This window comes from Lutra lutra, chromosome 11, assembly GCF_902655055.1.
Source record: "Lutra lutra chromosome 11, mLutLut1.2, whole genome shotgun sequence".
Taxonomy (NCBI): domain Eukaryota; kingdom Metazoa; phylum Chordata; class Mammalia; order Carnivora; family Mustelidae; genus Lutra; species Lutra lutra.
The window spans coordinates 87,502,925-87,517,701 of NC_062288.1; the positions used below are offsets into that span (position 1 = coordinate 87,502,925).

Consider the following 14,777-nt stretch of genomic DNA (forward strand, 5'->3'; position numbering starts at 1 on the left):
AAGAGAAAAGAAAAGAAAAAGGCCCTAAACATTGAGGTACCTAAAGAGGTAGAAAGCACACCCACACACATACATACACATACCACCCCCCCACTCAATCTGATGAGTTGCTAAACCTGAGGGGGAGTTGTGGGAACCCCAGATTTGTAGGTAATAAATAAGAAGTATAGGCCTGGGAGTCGGGGTTGGCATCTGAAGTGAGGATAGTCTCGTGGGACTGAACCCTTTAACTTACAGGGATCTGATGGTAACTTCAGGTAGATAGTGTCAGAATTGAATTGTTGGATACCCAGTTGGTGTCAGGAAATTGGAAAAATAGCTGGTGTGAGAAAAAAACCCACACATTTGGTATTAGAAGCGTTGTGAGTGAAAACAGCTGAGTGCTCAGTATAAAACTTGTGGAATGGAGTTTGGTCATTTTTTTTTTTTTTACTAGGAAGAAAGGATAATAGACTTTCTCTAATCTCTGCTTTCATGTATTTTAATCTTATCTCTGTTATCATCCATTATTATTATGTGCTCATTTATCAGATAGGTTGGATATTTTACAACTGAAGAAAATGGAACCAGTGCTCCCTTCCTTGAGTTTATAAATTTTAAGTTAACTTAAAATGAATTGCTTCTGGCTCCATTGCTTTGTAATAACAAACCTGCTTCTCAGCCTTGTACATTGTTACTGCTTATTTAATTGGTAATGATACTTACAAATAAATGATTATTATGTTTGAAATAAAGTAAACTTTGGAGTATAAATAAATAAAATATATATGATTATTAATATCTTCCCAAGCCATTAAAATACCACCAATGAAAGTATAAATCTATGTATGCCATTTCTAAGAATGAATTCTATATTTTTTGTAACCTAAAGATGAAGAAGTCACAAATATTTTCTTGATTTGTTTGTTTTGCTTCAAATCTTTATCTTAAGGCGTGTAATATTTTGTTAAGGTAGATCTCAGTGAGAACAACAAAAACCTTTGGCAACTCTATGCTATCACTAAGCTAGAAACAGTTACATTTAAAAACTGTGTCTTTATCAATATACTCATTTAAGAGAAACTGTTAAGATTGTGTGCAGCTTTGATACCATAGGGGCTTAATTTACCTTTCTGGCTCTAGGAAGGGCTCAAGTTTGAGGGGAAAATTGGTAGTTATTCTTCCTGAATTAGAACCAAGACATATTTTTTTGTACTCCTCAACTGCCTTGGAACAGTGTTTAGTTAATAAACATTCCTTCCAGGGTTGTTCAGTTTGCTGCTGACTTCACTGATGATGATTTGTTGGACAAATAAGGAAGTAAACACTGCAGAGCTTTTTGGCTTCTGCTCCACTAAAAACATAGCAGAGAAGGGCAAGAAGTTCCTGTTTGCTAAATAGGAAAGTCTAGGGAATCAAAAGCATCTTAAAATGGAGGAAACAAGAGCTTACGTTTAGTGTATCTTAGTATGTTCTTTAAATATGAGTATTTGAGATATTTGAGAGAAAGTGTTTCTAATAGACTTACTATTTGTTAGAAACACCCCTACATTTATAGTTAATTTCATTGCAGGTCCAGTACCTCCGGACCAATTATTGCTACTTTCTCTCTAACAGTGCCTGAGGAAAAAGTAGAATCCAGTGATGATGGACAGAAGTAATCACCTAGGAACAGGAAATAATCAAAGAAAACCTAACTTCCCTTTGCAGTGTTTATCTTATTTCCTCTTTAAATTACAGTTTGCTTTTATGAGATAAAGAAGGGATAAAGTTTAATAAGATGGTCCTAAAGTTTCAACTGGAGGTCTTTGTCTCCTTCTCACTTTCCCTCATCCTCTCTCCCTTTCTCTCTTTCATCTCTTTTATAATTTCTTCTCACTCCATGGTTTACGTGGTGGTGGTTAATTATGTGGCAGGCCTGTTTCCCTCTCAGCATTCTTCGTTTTTTAAGTTAGATCTCAAGTCTTATTGGAGTTATTTTTGTGGCAATGTTTTTAACTGCATATTTAATATTGTTAATGGCAACGGGGCTGTTCATATTCTGTATATCTTCTTGAGTGAGCATTGGTAGTTTGTGTCTTATAAGGAATATTCCCATTTCATCTAAATTGGTGAATTTATTGGCATAAAGTTGTTTATATCTTTATGACATCTTTATGTCATATCTTACTCTTGATATTGGTGATGGTTTCTTTGTCTTTCTGTTTCTTTTTCTCCCATTTCATTGATTTCTACCTTTATTATTCCCTTTTTTCTACATAGTTCAGTTTTAATATGCTCTTCTTTTTCTAGTTTCTTAAAAATGAAAGCTGAGGCCATTAATTTGAGATCCTTCTTAACTAACAAAGCTTTTGGTGCTAAAGAGTTACCCTTGAACTGTAACTGAGCCAACATGAGTTCACTCCTTGGTGAGTCAGAAACTGCACCAGGTTGAGTTGTTGCACAAAGAAAACTTTTATTTGCAGCAAAGGAGATCACAGGAAATGGCTTTCAGAGCTGTGATTCCCTGGTAGAGAGTGAATGGGTTCCTTTTGTTTAGGGTTAGGATGAATATTTAGGTTGGGAAGCCTTGTCATCATATGTAGAGGCTAGCATAAGATCACGCACATGCCTTAAGGAAACATGCCTACACATACATTGTATGTATGTGAATGAAGCTGAGGCTCCTCCTTGGTTGGAGATTTTAGTATTATAATGAGGTAAAGGTAGATGTTGTTCATTCCAGAGGTCACTCCATGCTCCTGTGCAGGTGTAGGTTCAGGGTTTAGCTCAAAAGGTTTCTGTGGTCTGGGCCTGCAGGAGGTCTTGTCAGGGCAGTATCCATCACCTCAGGGGTGCTTTCCGGTTTCATTTACCTCGGTTAAGAGCTAAACAGAAAAGAATAGCTTAAGGAAAAATGTAAGACAAAGGTTAGTGAGTACAAGCAGGTGGGCAGTAAGTGTTAGGTCTAGTTGGTGACTTAAACACTGCTAGCTGTGTAGCACAAATTTTGCTGTGTTTTTCATTTCTGTTCAGTTTACAATACGCATGCATAATGACCAGCCCTATGCTTTATTTTCTTCTCTTGTGCTTAATCTTTTGGCCAGGATATTTAGTACAAGGGTGAGATGACATAATGATAGTGGATATCCCTATATAGTTCATGATCTCAAAACAGATGCTTTCAACATTTCATTGTGAAGTATGTTGTTTGATCTGGGGTTTTGGAGATCCTGTATTAGGTTACTCGGTTGCTAAGAGTTTATGTTATAATCGGGCATTGAATTTTACCACTTTTTATCTCTTGTGATACCATTTTTTCCTCCTAAATTCTATTAATACGTGAAATCATAGTGATTGATTTTCTAATGTTAAAATTCAGATATACTTAACTTTGCATTTCTCAGATGAATCTATCTCTTTATTTTTTTGGTCTGTTTTGGATTTAGGTGGACTTACGTTTTGTTAGAATTCTTCCAACTATATTTTCATTCATAAGATTGGCCTTGTAATTTTTCTTTATCTTACCTTTGTCTTCAGGTTTAGTATCCTTCTTACACTAATCTCACATGATGTGTTGAAGAGTTAGCCTTTTCTTTCTATAATCTGTATGTGTAAGATTTGAATTCTTTCTCATATGCTTGGTAGAATTTGTCATTATGCTATCTGTGCTTGGAAATTGCTTGGGGAAAGTATTTTTGTCTATCAGTTCAACTGATTTAAATGTTGTAAGACTATGCAGGGTTGTTTGGTTGGTTCAGTTTTTTTTTTTTTTTTAAAGATTTTATTTATTTGACAGAGAGATCACAAGTGGGCAGAGAGGCAAGCAGAGAGAGAGAGAGGAGGAAGCAGGCTCTCTGGCAGGCTCCCTGTAGAGCAGAGAGCCCGATGCGGGACTCGATCCCAGGACCCCGAGATCATAACCTGAGCTGAAGGCAGAGGCTTAACCACTGAGCCACCCAGGTGCCCTGGTTGGTTCAGTTTTTAACAAGATCCTCTTTTTGAGCAATTTGTCAGTTTCACTTAAAATTTCAACCTTGTGGGAATGAAAATATACCTGATATCCCCTTGTTTAATGTTTTCAGGATTTCTTAAAATATCTCTTTTCATTCCTTCTATTTCTCATTTATGAATTCTCCCCCCGCCCCCATCACTATCACTGTCACCAGAAATTTATTAAGTTTTTTGGTCTTTTGAGGAAACTAATTTCTGGTTTGTTGATTCTTTCTGTTATTTACAGTGTCTTGGACTGTTACTCTAGTTGTCTTCTTTCTCTCTTTGGAACTAAGTTGCTGTCTTTTTGTAACTAAGATGGATGCTTGGCATATTAATTTCCAGACTTGTTATTTTCCCATATATACATTTAAGGATACAAATTCCCCTCTACTTATTTTCTAGTTGTGCTATGAAGTATTTTCATTTTTGTCCAGTTCAACAATTTCATTATGAAATAATATGGCTCTTTTGTAGTTTTGTTTTTAATTTCCAAATTAAATATCCAAATTCCAGATTTTTTTTTTTTTTTTTTTGTTAATTGTTAACTTATTTCTAGCATGAATGCATGGTGGTCAGATTACATATTCAATAGAATTCTAGTTCTTTGAAATTTGATGAGACTTACTGTATGTCTAGTTTGTTTAATTTCTATAAACATATCATACATACTTAGAATATGAATTCTTTATTTATTGGGATGGTTTTCTGTATATGCCTAATTGGTTCAGTTTGCCAACCATGTTCCACAAGTTTTCTTTACCAATAGTGATATTTTCTGTCATTCTCTTAGGTACTAAGAAAAATATGTTAACTCTTTCCACTGTGATTTTGGAATTGCCCATCTCTTAGGGGTTTGTGCAATTTTGCTTTATAAATTTTGAAGCCATGTGTCTAGATATACACACAATTTAAATTCTTTAATTTTGAATTAAATTTTTTCTCATTTATGAAATGTGTCTTATCTCTGGTAGTGTTTTTTAATTTTTTTTGTTTTAAATTTAATTAATTAACATTAGTTTCAAAAATAGAGGTCAGCGATTCATATAATACCCAGTGCTCATTACATCACGTGCCCACCCTAATGTCCATCATCCCGTTAGCCCCCACCCCTCCAACAACCCTCAGTTTGTTTCCTAGAGTTAAGAGGCTCTTGTGGTTTGTCTCCCTCTGTGATTTCATCTTCTTGTATTTTTTCCTCTCTTCCCCTATGATCCTCTGTTTTGTTTCTTAAATTCCACATATAAGTGAGATCATGATGATTGTCTTTCTCTGAGTGACTTTTTTTTAAAAATATTTTATTTATTTGACAGAGAGAAATCACAACTAGGCAGAGAGGCAGGCAGAGAGAGAGGAGGAAGCAGGCTCCCTGCAGAGCGGAGAGCCCGATGCGGGGCTCAATCCCAGGACCCTGGCATCATGACCTGAGCCGAAGGCAGAGGCCCTAACGCACTGAGCCACCCAGGTGCCCCTCTTAGTGACTTATTTAACTTGCATAATATCCTCTAGTTTCATCCCTGTCATTGCAAATGGCAAGTTTTCAAATTTTTTGATGGCTGAGTAGTATCCACACACACACACATAAACACCACATCTTTATCTGTTGGGCTCTTTCCATAGTTTGGCCATTGTCCTATTGTGGGCATTGCTGCTATAAACATTGGGGTGAAGGTGCCCCTTTGGATCACTACATTTTTAATCTTTGGAGTAAATACCCAATAGTGCAACTGCTGGATTGTAGGATAGCTCTATTTTCAACTTTTTAAGGAACCTCCATACTGTTTTTCAGAGTAGCTTGCATTTTAACTAGCTTGCATTCCTACCAGCAGTGTAAGAGGGTTCCCCTTTCTCTGCATCCTCGCCAACATTTTTGGTTTCCTGACTTGTTAATTTTAGCCATTCTGACTGGTATGAGGTGGTATCTCATTGTGCTGAGTGATATTGAGCTTCTTTTCATGTGTCTGTTGGGCATTTGTATGTCCTCCTTGGAGAAATGTCTTTTCATGTCTTCTGCCCATTTCTTGATTGGATTATCTTTTTTGGGGTGTTGAGTTTGTAGATTTTGGATACTAGCCCTTTATCTGATAAGACATTTGCAAATATCTTCTTCCATTCTATCAGTTGTCTTTCGGTTTTGTCAACTGTTTCCTTTGCTGTGCAAAAGCCTTTTATCTTGATGAAGTCCCAATAGTTCATTTTTGCCTTTGTTTCCCCTGCCCTTGGAGACGTGTCTAGCAAGAAGTTGCAGTGGCTGAGTCTAGTAGTGTTTTTGCTTAACGGTATAAATTGTTTTGCATTAAGCTTTCATTTGGTAAGTATTTGCATAGTGTTTCTTTTTTTACCTTTTATTATCAACCCTTCTGTATCCTTTTTTTTTTTTAAAGAAGTGTCTCCTATAAATTTAGTTCAAAAAAATTTGCCTTCTTTTGATTTGAGCATTTATTTCATTTACATGATTGAATTGGTGGTAAATAAATAGATTTAATAATTACCATTTTATTGTATATACTTTGTCATGTCCCTTTTTTTGGTTGTTAACTCTTAAAACTTTTTAATCTTCTTAGTTTTTTCTTTTTGTTTGGAAGCAACATACTTTGTTTATCTAGACTATATTAGTCTAGAAATTACAGCAAGTATATATATTTAACAAAATTAATCAGTGCTTTTCCCCTTTTCCTCTATTAGGACATAGTAGGTTTTTCAACTCCCATCTGGTCATCTTCCAACTCATAAGTTATTGTTGTCCTTTATTTTGATACCACATTCAAAGACCCTATAAAATATTACTAGTCTTACTGTATTCAGTCAGTGTTCAGTAATTTTACCCAAATATGTACTAATCTTTTTGTTCTTCAGTAATATTTGAATCATTGATCTTGTATCTTTTTTTTTTTTAAGACTCTTTATTTGAGAGTATGAGGTGGGGGGAGGGGCAGAAGGACAGGCAGACTTCCTGCTGAGCAGGGAGCCTGCCATTAGGCTTAATCCCAGGACCCTGAGATCATGACCTGAGCAGAAGGCAGACATTTAACTGACTGAGCCACCCAGGTGCCCCGATCTTGTATCTAGGATCATTTTTCTTCTGCCTTAAGCATATATACTTTAGGATTTCTCCTCCTCCTCCTCCTTTTTTAAAGAGAGAGAGAGAGAGAGAGTGAGTATGCATGGGAGCAGGGTGGGGGCAGAGGGAGAGAGAGAATGTTAAGCGGGCTCCAAGAGCCTGGGAGGGGTGCTCTGTTGCACTACCCTGAGATCATAACTGGAGCAAAAATAAAGAGTTGAACACTTAATTGAGCCACCCAGGCACCCCTGTCATCAGTTTGTGGATGAGAAATGTGTGATAGAGGGCGCCTGGGTAGCTCAGTCGTTCAGCGTCTGCCTTTGGCTCGGGTCATGATCCCAGGGTCCTAGGATCAAGAGTCCCACATCAGGCTTCCTGCTTGGGGGGAAGCCTGCTTCTCCCTCTCCCACTCCCCCTGCTTATGTACCCTCTCTTGCTGTCTCTCTGTCAAATAAATAAATGAAATCTTTAAATAAAAAAAAAAAAAAAGAAAGAAGTGATAGAACTTTGGGTATGGGTTGAAGTACTATTATATATGCCTTTTTTTTTTTTTATACCTTGGATGAGGTTTGAACATTTTTTTTTTCCTCTCTTGGTAAAAACTTCGTAAGTTTCATTTTTTTCTAATGTGCTTTTTAAGAGGGTATTCACTATTGGAGACAAGAACAGCTTGCGCCTAGTTAGGACTGTATGAAATGTGTTTATTATAGTCTTAATCATAGGGGGAAAAATGAGGTGGTGTTGGACCTGGAGACTTTAAATAGTTTGAAAATTGTTAGCAACTCAGTCTCTTAGCATGCTTTCTCCTAAGTGATACTTTCATTTCTTTTGTATAGTTTTACTTTTATCAGATCCTTCTGATTTCCTGCTGTAGATGTTTGTCAGAAAGAAATACTAGCAACTGCCTGACTTCCTCTTAAAGCATGGAAGTAATTTTTATACTTAGTTCACAGGAATGTTTAAATGCCTCACTTTTTATTTGTTTTTGAGATTTTCAAAACAGTAGAATGGGTGTTGTCATATTTTTGTAGATGAGAATGTCATTATTTCAACAGAGAGCCTAAATTTTTTTGCTGAATCATGTAAAATATCTACAAGTAGGAATACCAAAACAAAAGGCTTATTATTAGTAGCAGGATCTTTCAAGAATTAGAAATATAGGGAACATGGTAAAAGTTTGGGATGCAGAGGTGTCAACTTTCATTTATTTTTAGATCTTAAAAGGGAATTCTTTAAATTAAAACAAGATACTGAAAGCAGTGTATTTTGAAAAAAATCCTTATCCTCCTTTAATCTTTGTACCATTTTTATCGATTGTTTCTAGGGATTTCAAGCTTATGACTGTTTTATTTCTAGAAATTAAACTTGTTCTGTTTAAAAATGAAGTTTCAGGATACCTGGGTGGCTCAGTTGGTTCAGCAGCCGACTCTTGGTTTCAGCTCAGGTCTTGATCTCACAGTCATGGGATCAAGCCCTGTGCCGGGCTCCACACTCAGCACAGAGTCTGCTTGAGATTCTCTCCCTCTCCTTCTGCTCCTCCCCCTGCCACTCACTCTCTCTCTCTCTGTCTCTCTCTCTAAAATTAAATAAATAAAATCTATTAAAAAAATAAACTTTCTGTAGCATGTAGAATTACTATTTACCAAAGCCTTAGTAAGCATTTGCATTATTACTTTTCTTTTTGCAGACATAAAGAAGATTCTTAAAGCATGTCATTTCATTGAAGGTTATTATATAGCTATGCCATCTAACCTACTCCAGATCCATCTGGACTGTTTATTGATAACCCACTTTCCCTGTCAAGAAACAATAATGCATAATAGAATAGATTAAATGAGAGTTGTCTTTAATTTATCATGCTTCTCTGTAAAATGCAAATATGTATTTTTTAAGTCATTATAATATTTTTTGTTTGGAGTGTTAGATGACTTAATATTATAACATGAATCAGTGTCAATAAGCTAATAATAGAGTTGGATAGTTGGGAGTGTAGAGGGATGTGAGAGGGCTGAAATTTATAGATTTCTAGCTTTTGTCTTACGTTAAGCCATGATTTCTTTCAAAAGAGGAGGTGTTCAGTTTGGTTTGGTTTGTTTGTTTGTTTTGTTTTATTGGTAGAATAGCTAGCTCCTCGAAAAAGCCATTGCTTTTTTGCTCCACTTCCAACCAACAGAAATGCTTCAGTAAGTAAGTAATCTAGAGTGGTGGCAAAATCATCATTCTAGAGAAGAAATGAAACATAAAAAGTAAACTTTAGCCACAGGAGCAGTAGGTCTTCATTTAAGAGGAGATTACCTTGCTTCCCTTGAAACATAATAATTTTCTTCAACTCTTTTTGTTTTAATCTTTTACTATTGTATTTAATATGTAGTAGAATGGTCTGGTATGGCAAGTTTTCTTTTCCAAACAAATTCTTGTTTTTTTTCATGTATTGTTGATTAGGTAAATTTTTCCAGGTCTGTTACAGTGTTTTATCTTAGATTAAAAAAAAATTAATCTATTAAATGTGTGTTAATCCATTATATATATAAGCTATCTTTATATTTAGTCTGGAGAGTTGAAAAGATTTGAGACTTTGAAATTGAGCTTTATACATTTTTGTTGGGAGTCCTTGGGCATGTTACTTAACTTCTTTGAACCTTAATTTTTTAACCTTTGCAGTAATTAATAATCACCATTGTATAGGTTTATTTTAAGGAGTAAATTAGTGTAACCTTTGTGGTGCCTTGCTCATAGTTGGTACTCAGTAAAAGTCAATTCTTTTTTCTATGGTAAGATCTTTTTTGAAAGGTTATTTCCAGATTTGATAATGCTATATCTGAATAATTTTCTTCATGTTTCTTAAGAGTCTCCATAGAAGGGGAGGAGACATCAAGAGAATTGTTGTCTTTTAGAATTGTGAAGACTAAAGGAATTCGTTAGGGAGAGAGGGAGACAAATTTTAAAATTCCCTAATTTTTTTCAAATGTTTGCTTGGCTACAAAACCGTGTGCCTTGTTAGGGTGTCATTATATACTAGGAATATGCTTTATTGGAAGTAGAAGTTTTATGTGCAGTTTGTTTTAATGTAAGATACTTACTAACATTAAGATGACTCCGAAGAACTGTCAGTCATGTGACTAGGAAAGTTCCCCTATTCCCTGCCTTTTTTTTTCCCCCTACTCTAAGCTTTTATTTTATACTGAGCATATCTGATGTTGTGCTATTGACTGTCCATTATTCAGGAGATTAATTTTATCTACCTAGAATAAGACTATCATAATTTCTAATATTTTAAATTTGGAGTAGCTAGTATTTTAAATATTATGAGTAATATCCTCTGCAAGCCTGACTGTAAATAAACTTTGGACATATTTGGCTCTCTTTGTCCTTGTTAAAAACAAGCTAATGTTAACGTATAAAGCACTGATTGTAGAAATGTGGATGTGTCTAGTGAGTTGTGAGAATGGACATTTCAGGGGTAACAAAGTCTATGAAAATGGCTTATGTCACAGTATGTTACAATAACTGTTACAAAGTATCTTTTGAGGTTTGAAAATAATTCATATATTAGTTGTTTTGTGGCTTCTCATAATTATAGTACTCAATGCAAAAAAAAAAAAAAAATTAGGAAAACAATGAAGTACAAAGAAAAAACCCCCAATGAAAAAATCATCCTAATCCTGGGAACCAAAGAAAATCACTTAACTTTTTGACACATGGCAGTGTCTTACTTTTTTCCACCTGTGTGTCTGTGTGTGCATTTACAAATTATTTTACAGAAATTATATAATGTTGGGGAGTTTGTTCTTTTTACTTTGAAAATTACTGACACTATGTTTTCTTAGGACAGTTGTGTTTGATAAAAGAAAAATAACATGCAGGTTTTGTTGGGAAGAGTATTTGTAAGCTTTTTAGGTTAGTAAGAGTGGGATTGGTTAAAGAAAGAGAACGATTGGTTGAAGAAACAATCAGAGAATTTAATTTTATTTGCAATATTCAGAAGGACTTGAAAGATCAAGGATGGGGTCCTTCATTTGAATAGAACTGTTGATGTGATCACTCTTAAAAGAATTTTCCCCAGTGGATTATGAGTTCTCTTTCCGAATAGTGCTATAAGGCTTAAGGGGAAAGAGGAGATGAAGACTTACCTAAGATGAACATAAAGTAAAATTGGCCAGACACACATAATTCCAGTAAATATATTGGTTATAATAGTGGTAGAATCTTAGTGTGCCAGAATTTGGAAGGAACCTCTGGCCCTGTCGAACTCTTAAACACAAGTTTTACAGATAAGGAACTTATCAAAGTTGTATTGCTAATTATAACTAGAATCAGAGATTTAGGTAATATGGCAATTGGTTACTGTTTAAAAAATACAAAATTTATGACTTTTCTAATTTTCTGTATTTTTGCTTTCTATTTTTCATGTCTGCAGTTTCCTTGTCTTTCTTAGTTTTGTACTTGTCTCCGTATATTTATGCTTTTACTTTATTCTTTCTCTTCAGGTAGCCATTATGTAGAATTAATGCATATTTTAAAATCATTGTCTTTATCAAATAATTGTGTCTTCTGTTTGTTTTTTTAAAAGGATTATTTAACTTTTATGTGTCTGTCTTAAAACTGAATAAAATTCAGTTACCATGTTTTATGTCTATAGAATTCTAAATTTATGATTCATATTTTACTATCATCATTATTAACAGCAACCCCTGTTAATTTTATCTGAAAAAAAAAGTTTTCCAGTTCTTGTAATGGGAGAGTATTGGTCGGAGTGAGCTGGATGAGCAAGAATTATCAGGAAAGCCCACGGGGGAGTAGATTATGAAACACTCTTAATAAAATAAGTTGAGAATCTACTTCTTCTCCTTACTATAACAATTAAAATACAAATGCTACTGTCTGAGTGCTGACTTCAGAAGGAAAGAAGAATATTAGAACTTTCTTATTGCAAAAATTTTTAAGTCCTAAAGGAGGACTAGAGGAGTAGATGGGATGGAAGTTTTCAGTTGAAGCCAAGTGAAAAGACTTGAAAGCTAATGGTTATGGTTGCAGCTGAGCTTCGTAATTACCCAGAAAAGAGAAACATTAGGCAGATGTCTGTACATTACACAGTCTGTGGCAAGTGTGTAAGTCCTGGTGAACAGACAGTTTTACTTACAAATTCTTTGGAAAAGTATTTACATTCAGGGACTAAATGAAGCAGAAGGGAAAACCTTTTTTCAGATTGAGATCAGGGTCAGATGATAGAATTTATAGTAAATTTGTCTTTATAAATTATAATCTATATGGATTCATGTAAAAGGAAACCCTTGTTTAAAAAGTAAGAATATGTTATTATATAACATAACAAGTCCAGAGGTAGATTTCATGGTTGGTCACTTCAGTGATCCAGTTTCTCCTGTCTCTGCTTTGTCGTCATTATTGAATTGACTTCATCCTCATACTTGTACAGACTGGCTGTAGCACTTAGGTACATTGCATACAGATAGGAAAATTTCCAGAAGAATAAAAGTAGATTTCTTCTTGGCATGTTTATTTAGAAGCAAAAGAAATATTGGCTACATTAGCCAGAATTGGGGTCCACACCATTCTAAATTAATCTTTGTTGAGGGGTATGGGATTAGGGCTTGATAATTATTTGGGATGAAATAGGTATTATATGGGGAGTTCAGTCTCTGTAACCACTATGGCAGCTAGGGTAACAACTCCTCTTAAGAAGTAAATTACGAATTTATTGATGAAATAATTTCAGAAGTAAAGCAGAGTGAAACACGAGTCCCTGCCTACCACTTAAGAGCTGCATGATTTTGGTTAAATTCCCTAATATCCCTAAACATGCATTTCCCCATCTGTAATACCTAGTTCATAAAGTTTTTTTTTTTTTAATTAAGTCATATTTAGTCTGTCTTAACTAAGAGTGAATTTTAACATTTCGTAAGTATTCAGTAAATATGTTACTATACTGGTACTGCTACTTTTATCTCTGTAGTTTTGTACTCAAAGAAAATTATGTCAAAATGTAATTTTCACTTTAAACAATTAGTTTTGTTTTTCCTGAAGATATAAGGCCCTAGACCAAAGATCAAAGTTGTTTAGGCACTTGTTTTCTTTTTTCCTTGTTTTTTTTTAAATTTTTTATTATCATGTAATGTATTATTTGCCCCAGGGGTACAGGTCTGTGAATCATCAGGCTTACACACTCACAGCATTCACCATAGCACATACCCTCCCCAATGTGCATAACCCAGCCACCTTATTCCTACCCCCTCTTACCCCCCAGCAACCCTCAGTTTGTTTCATGAGATTAAGAGTCTCTTACGGTTTGTCTCCCTCCTGATCCCATCTGGTTTCATTTTTTCCTTCCCTACTCCCCATGACCCCCAGCCCTGCCTCTCAATTCCTCATATCAGAGAAATCATATGATAATTGTCTTTCTCTGATTGACTTATTTCACTTAGCATAATACCCTCTAGTTCTATTCACATTGTTGCAAATGGCACAATTTCATTTTTATGGCTGCATAGTATTCCGTGTGTGTGTGTGTGTGTGTGTGTGTGTGTGTGTGTGTACACGTGTGTACACATATCACATCTTCTTTATCTATTCATCTGTTGATGAACATCTAGGTTCTTTCCAGAGTTTGGCTATTGTGGATATTGCTGCTATAAACATTCAGGTGCACCCACCACTTGGGATCACTACATTTGTATCTTTAAATACCCAGTAGGAGGCACTCATTTTCTTCTTTAGTTTTCTTGTATTTGTCGTGACAAAAATGGGGAAAACATAGTAAATTTAGTATGAGCTGCCACTAAAACAATTTGTTTACATGATTTTGTCAACTAATACTTTATATATTTGAGATAGTGTGAAAACTGAAGTGATACATTTTCTGAAAATATGCTATTAGTGTATTAGTGACATATTAATAATTTCCCTTATTAATACAGGCTTTTTTGTCTTTTTTGCTATAACAAAAGGTGAAAGCCAGTTAAGGTATAAATAATTGTCTCTCATTTGATATTTGCAGATGGTTTGTTCAATCAGTACATCAGCCAACAGGAATATAAGCCACGATGGAGTCAAATCATTCCCAAAAGCACCAAAGGTAAGTCTTATTTTCTGGATTGTGAGTGGTTTTGCTTTAATGGTTAGTATCATTTTTCCCAGGGTAGCACAAGTTTTACAGTACTTTGTTTGGGAAACATGAGTGTTTAACATAAGACATAGGTTCCTTAACTAGATGGTGGAGTTAGTTTACTATATTAAACTTTTCTTTGAAACCTTTTTGTTTTTGGACAGTTTTTACACAGAATACCCTCATAAACTGCTTTTATAGAGGTACTGTAAAATTACAGGCTTAGTGTTGTAATGCCAGTTGTGATCCTGATAAACCCTCAGTTTTGCAGAATTGCTCTCTGAAGTGAACAGGGCTTATGAGGAGAGTAGAAATGGAGCATACTATTCTAAATCTGCGCAACTTTTTATGCAGATACAAATGAAAACTAGTGTAGTAACCCTGATAAAAATAAATACTGGTACAGGTAACTCTCTGAGGGATTTACATTGAGCACCACAGTGAGTTTAGAGCCTTAAACCCTGGGACTCATGCTTCCTTCTTTGAGCTGTCGACCTTAGAGGGTATTGATCAAAACTTAAAATCTGATCTAGTGCATAGTCTTCTCCATTGATCCATTTTTTTATACAGAGGAAAGTATTTGTCACTTTTTTTTTTAAGATTTTATTTATTTATTTGACAGAGAGATCACAAGTAGGCAGAGAG

General features: G+C 35.0%; 1 protein-coding gene across 2 annotated transcripts in view; it reads left to right on the forward strand.

Moving 5' to 3' along the window:
* The window catches only part of MKLN1 (muskelin 1), a 173,277-nt gene that overhangs the window by 74,168 nt on the left and 84,332 nt on the right, over positions 1-14,777 (forward strand). For both annotated transcript variants that reach the window (XM_047694932.1, XM_047694931.1), the window contains exon 7: positions 14,025-14,102. In XM_047694932.1, the coding sequence (XP_047550888.1) occupies positions 14,025-14,102 (78 nt within the window). The remainder of the gene's footprint in view (positions 1-14,024; positions 14,103-14,777) is intronic.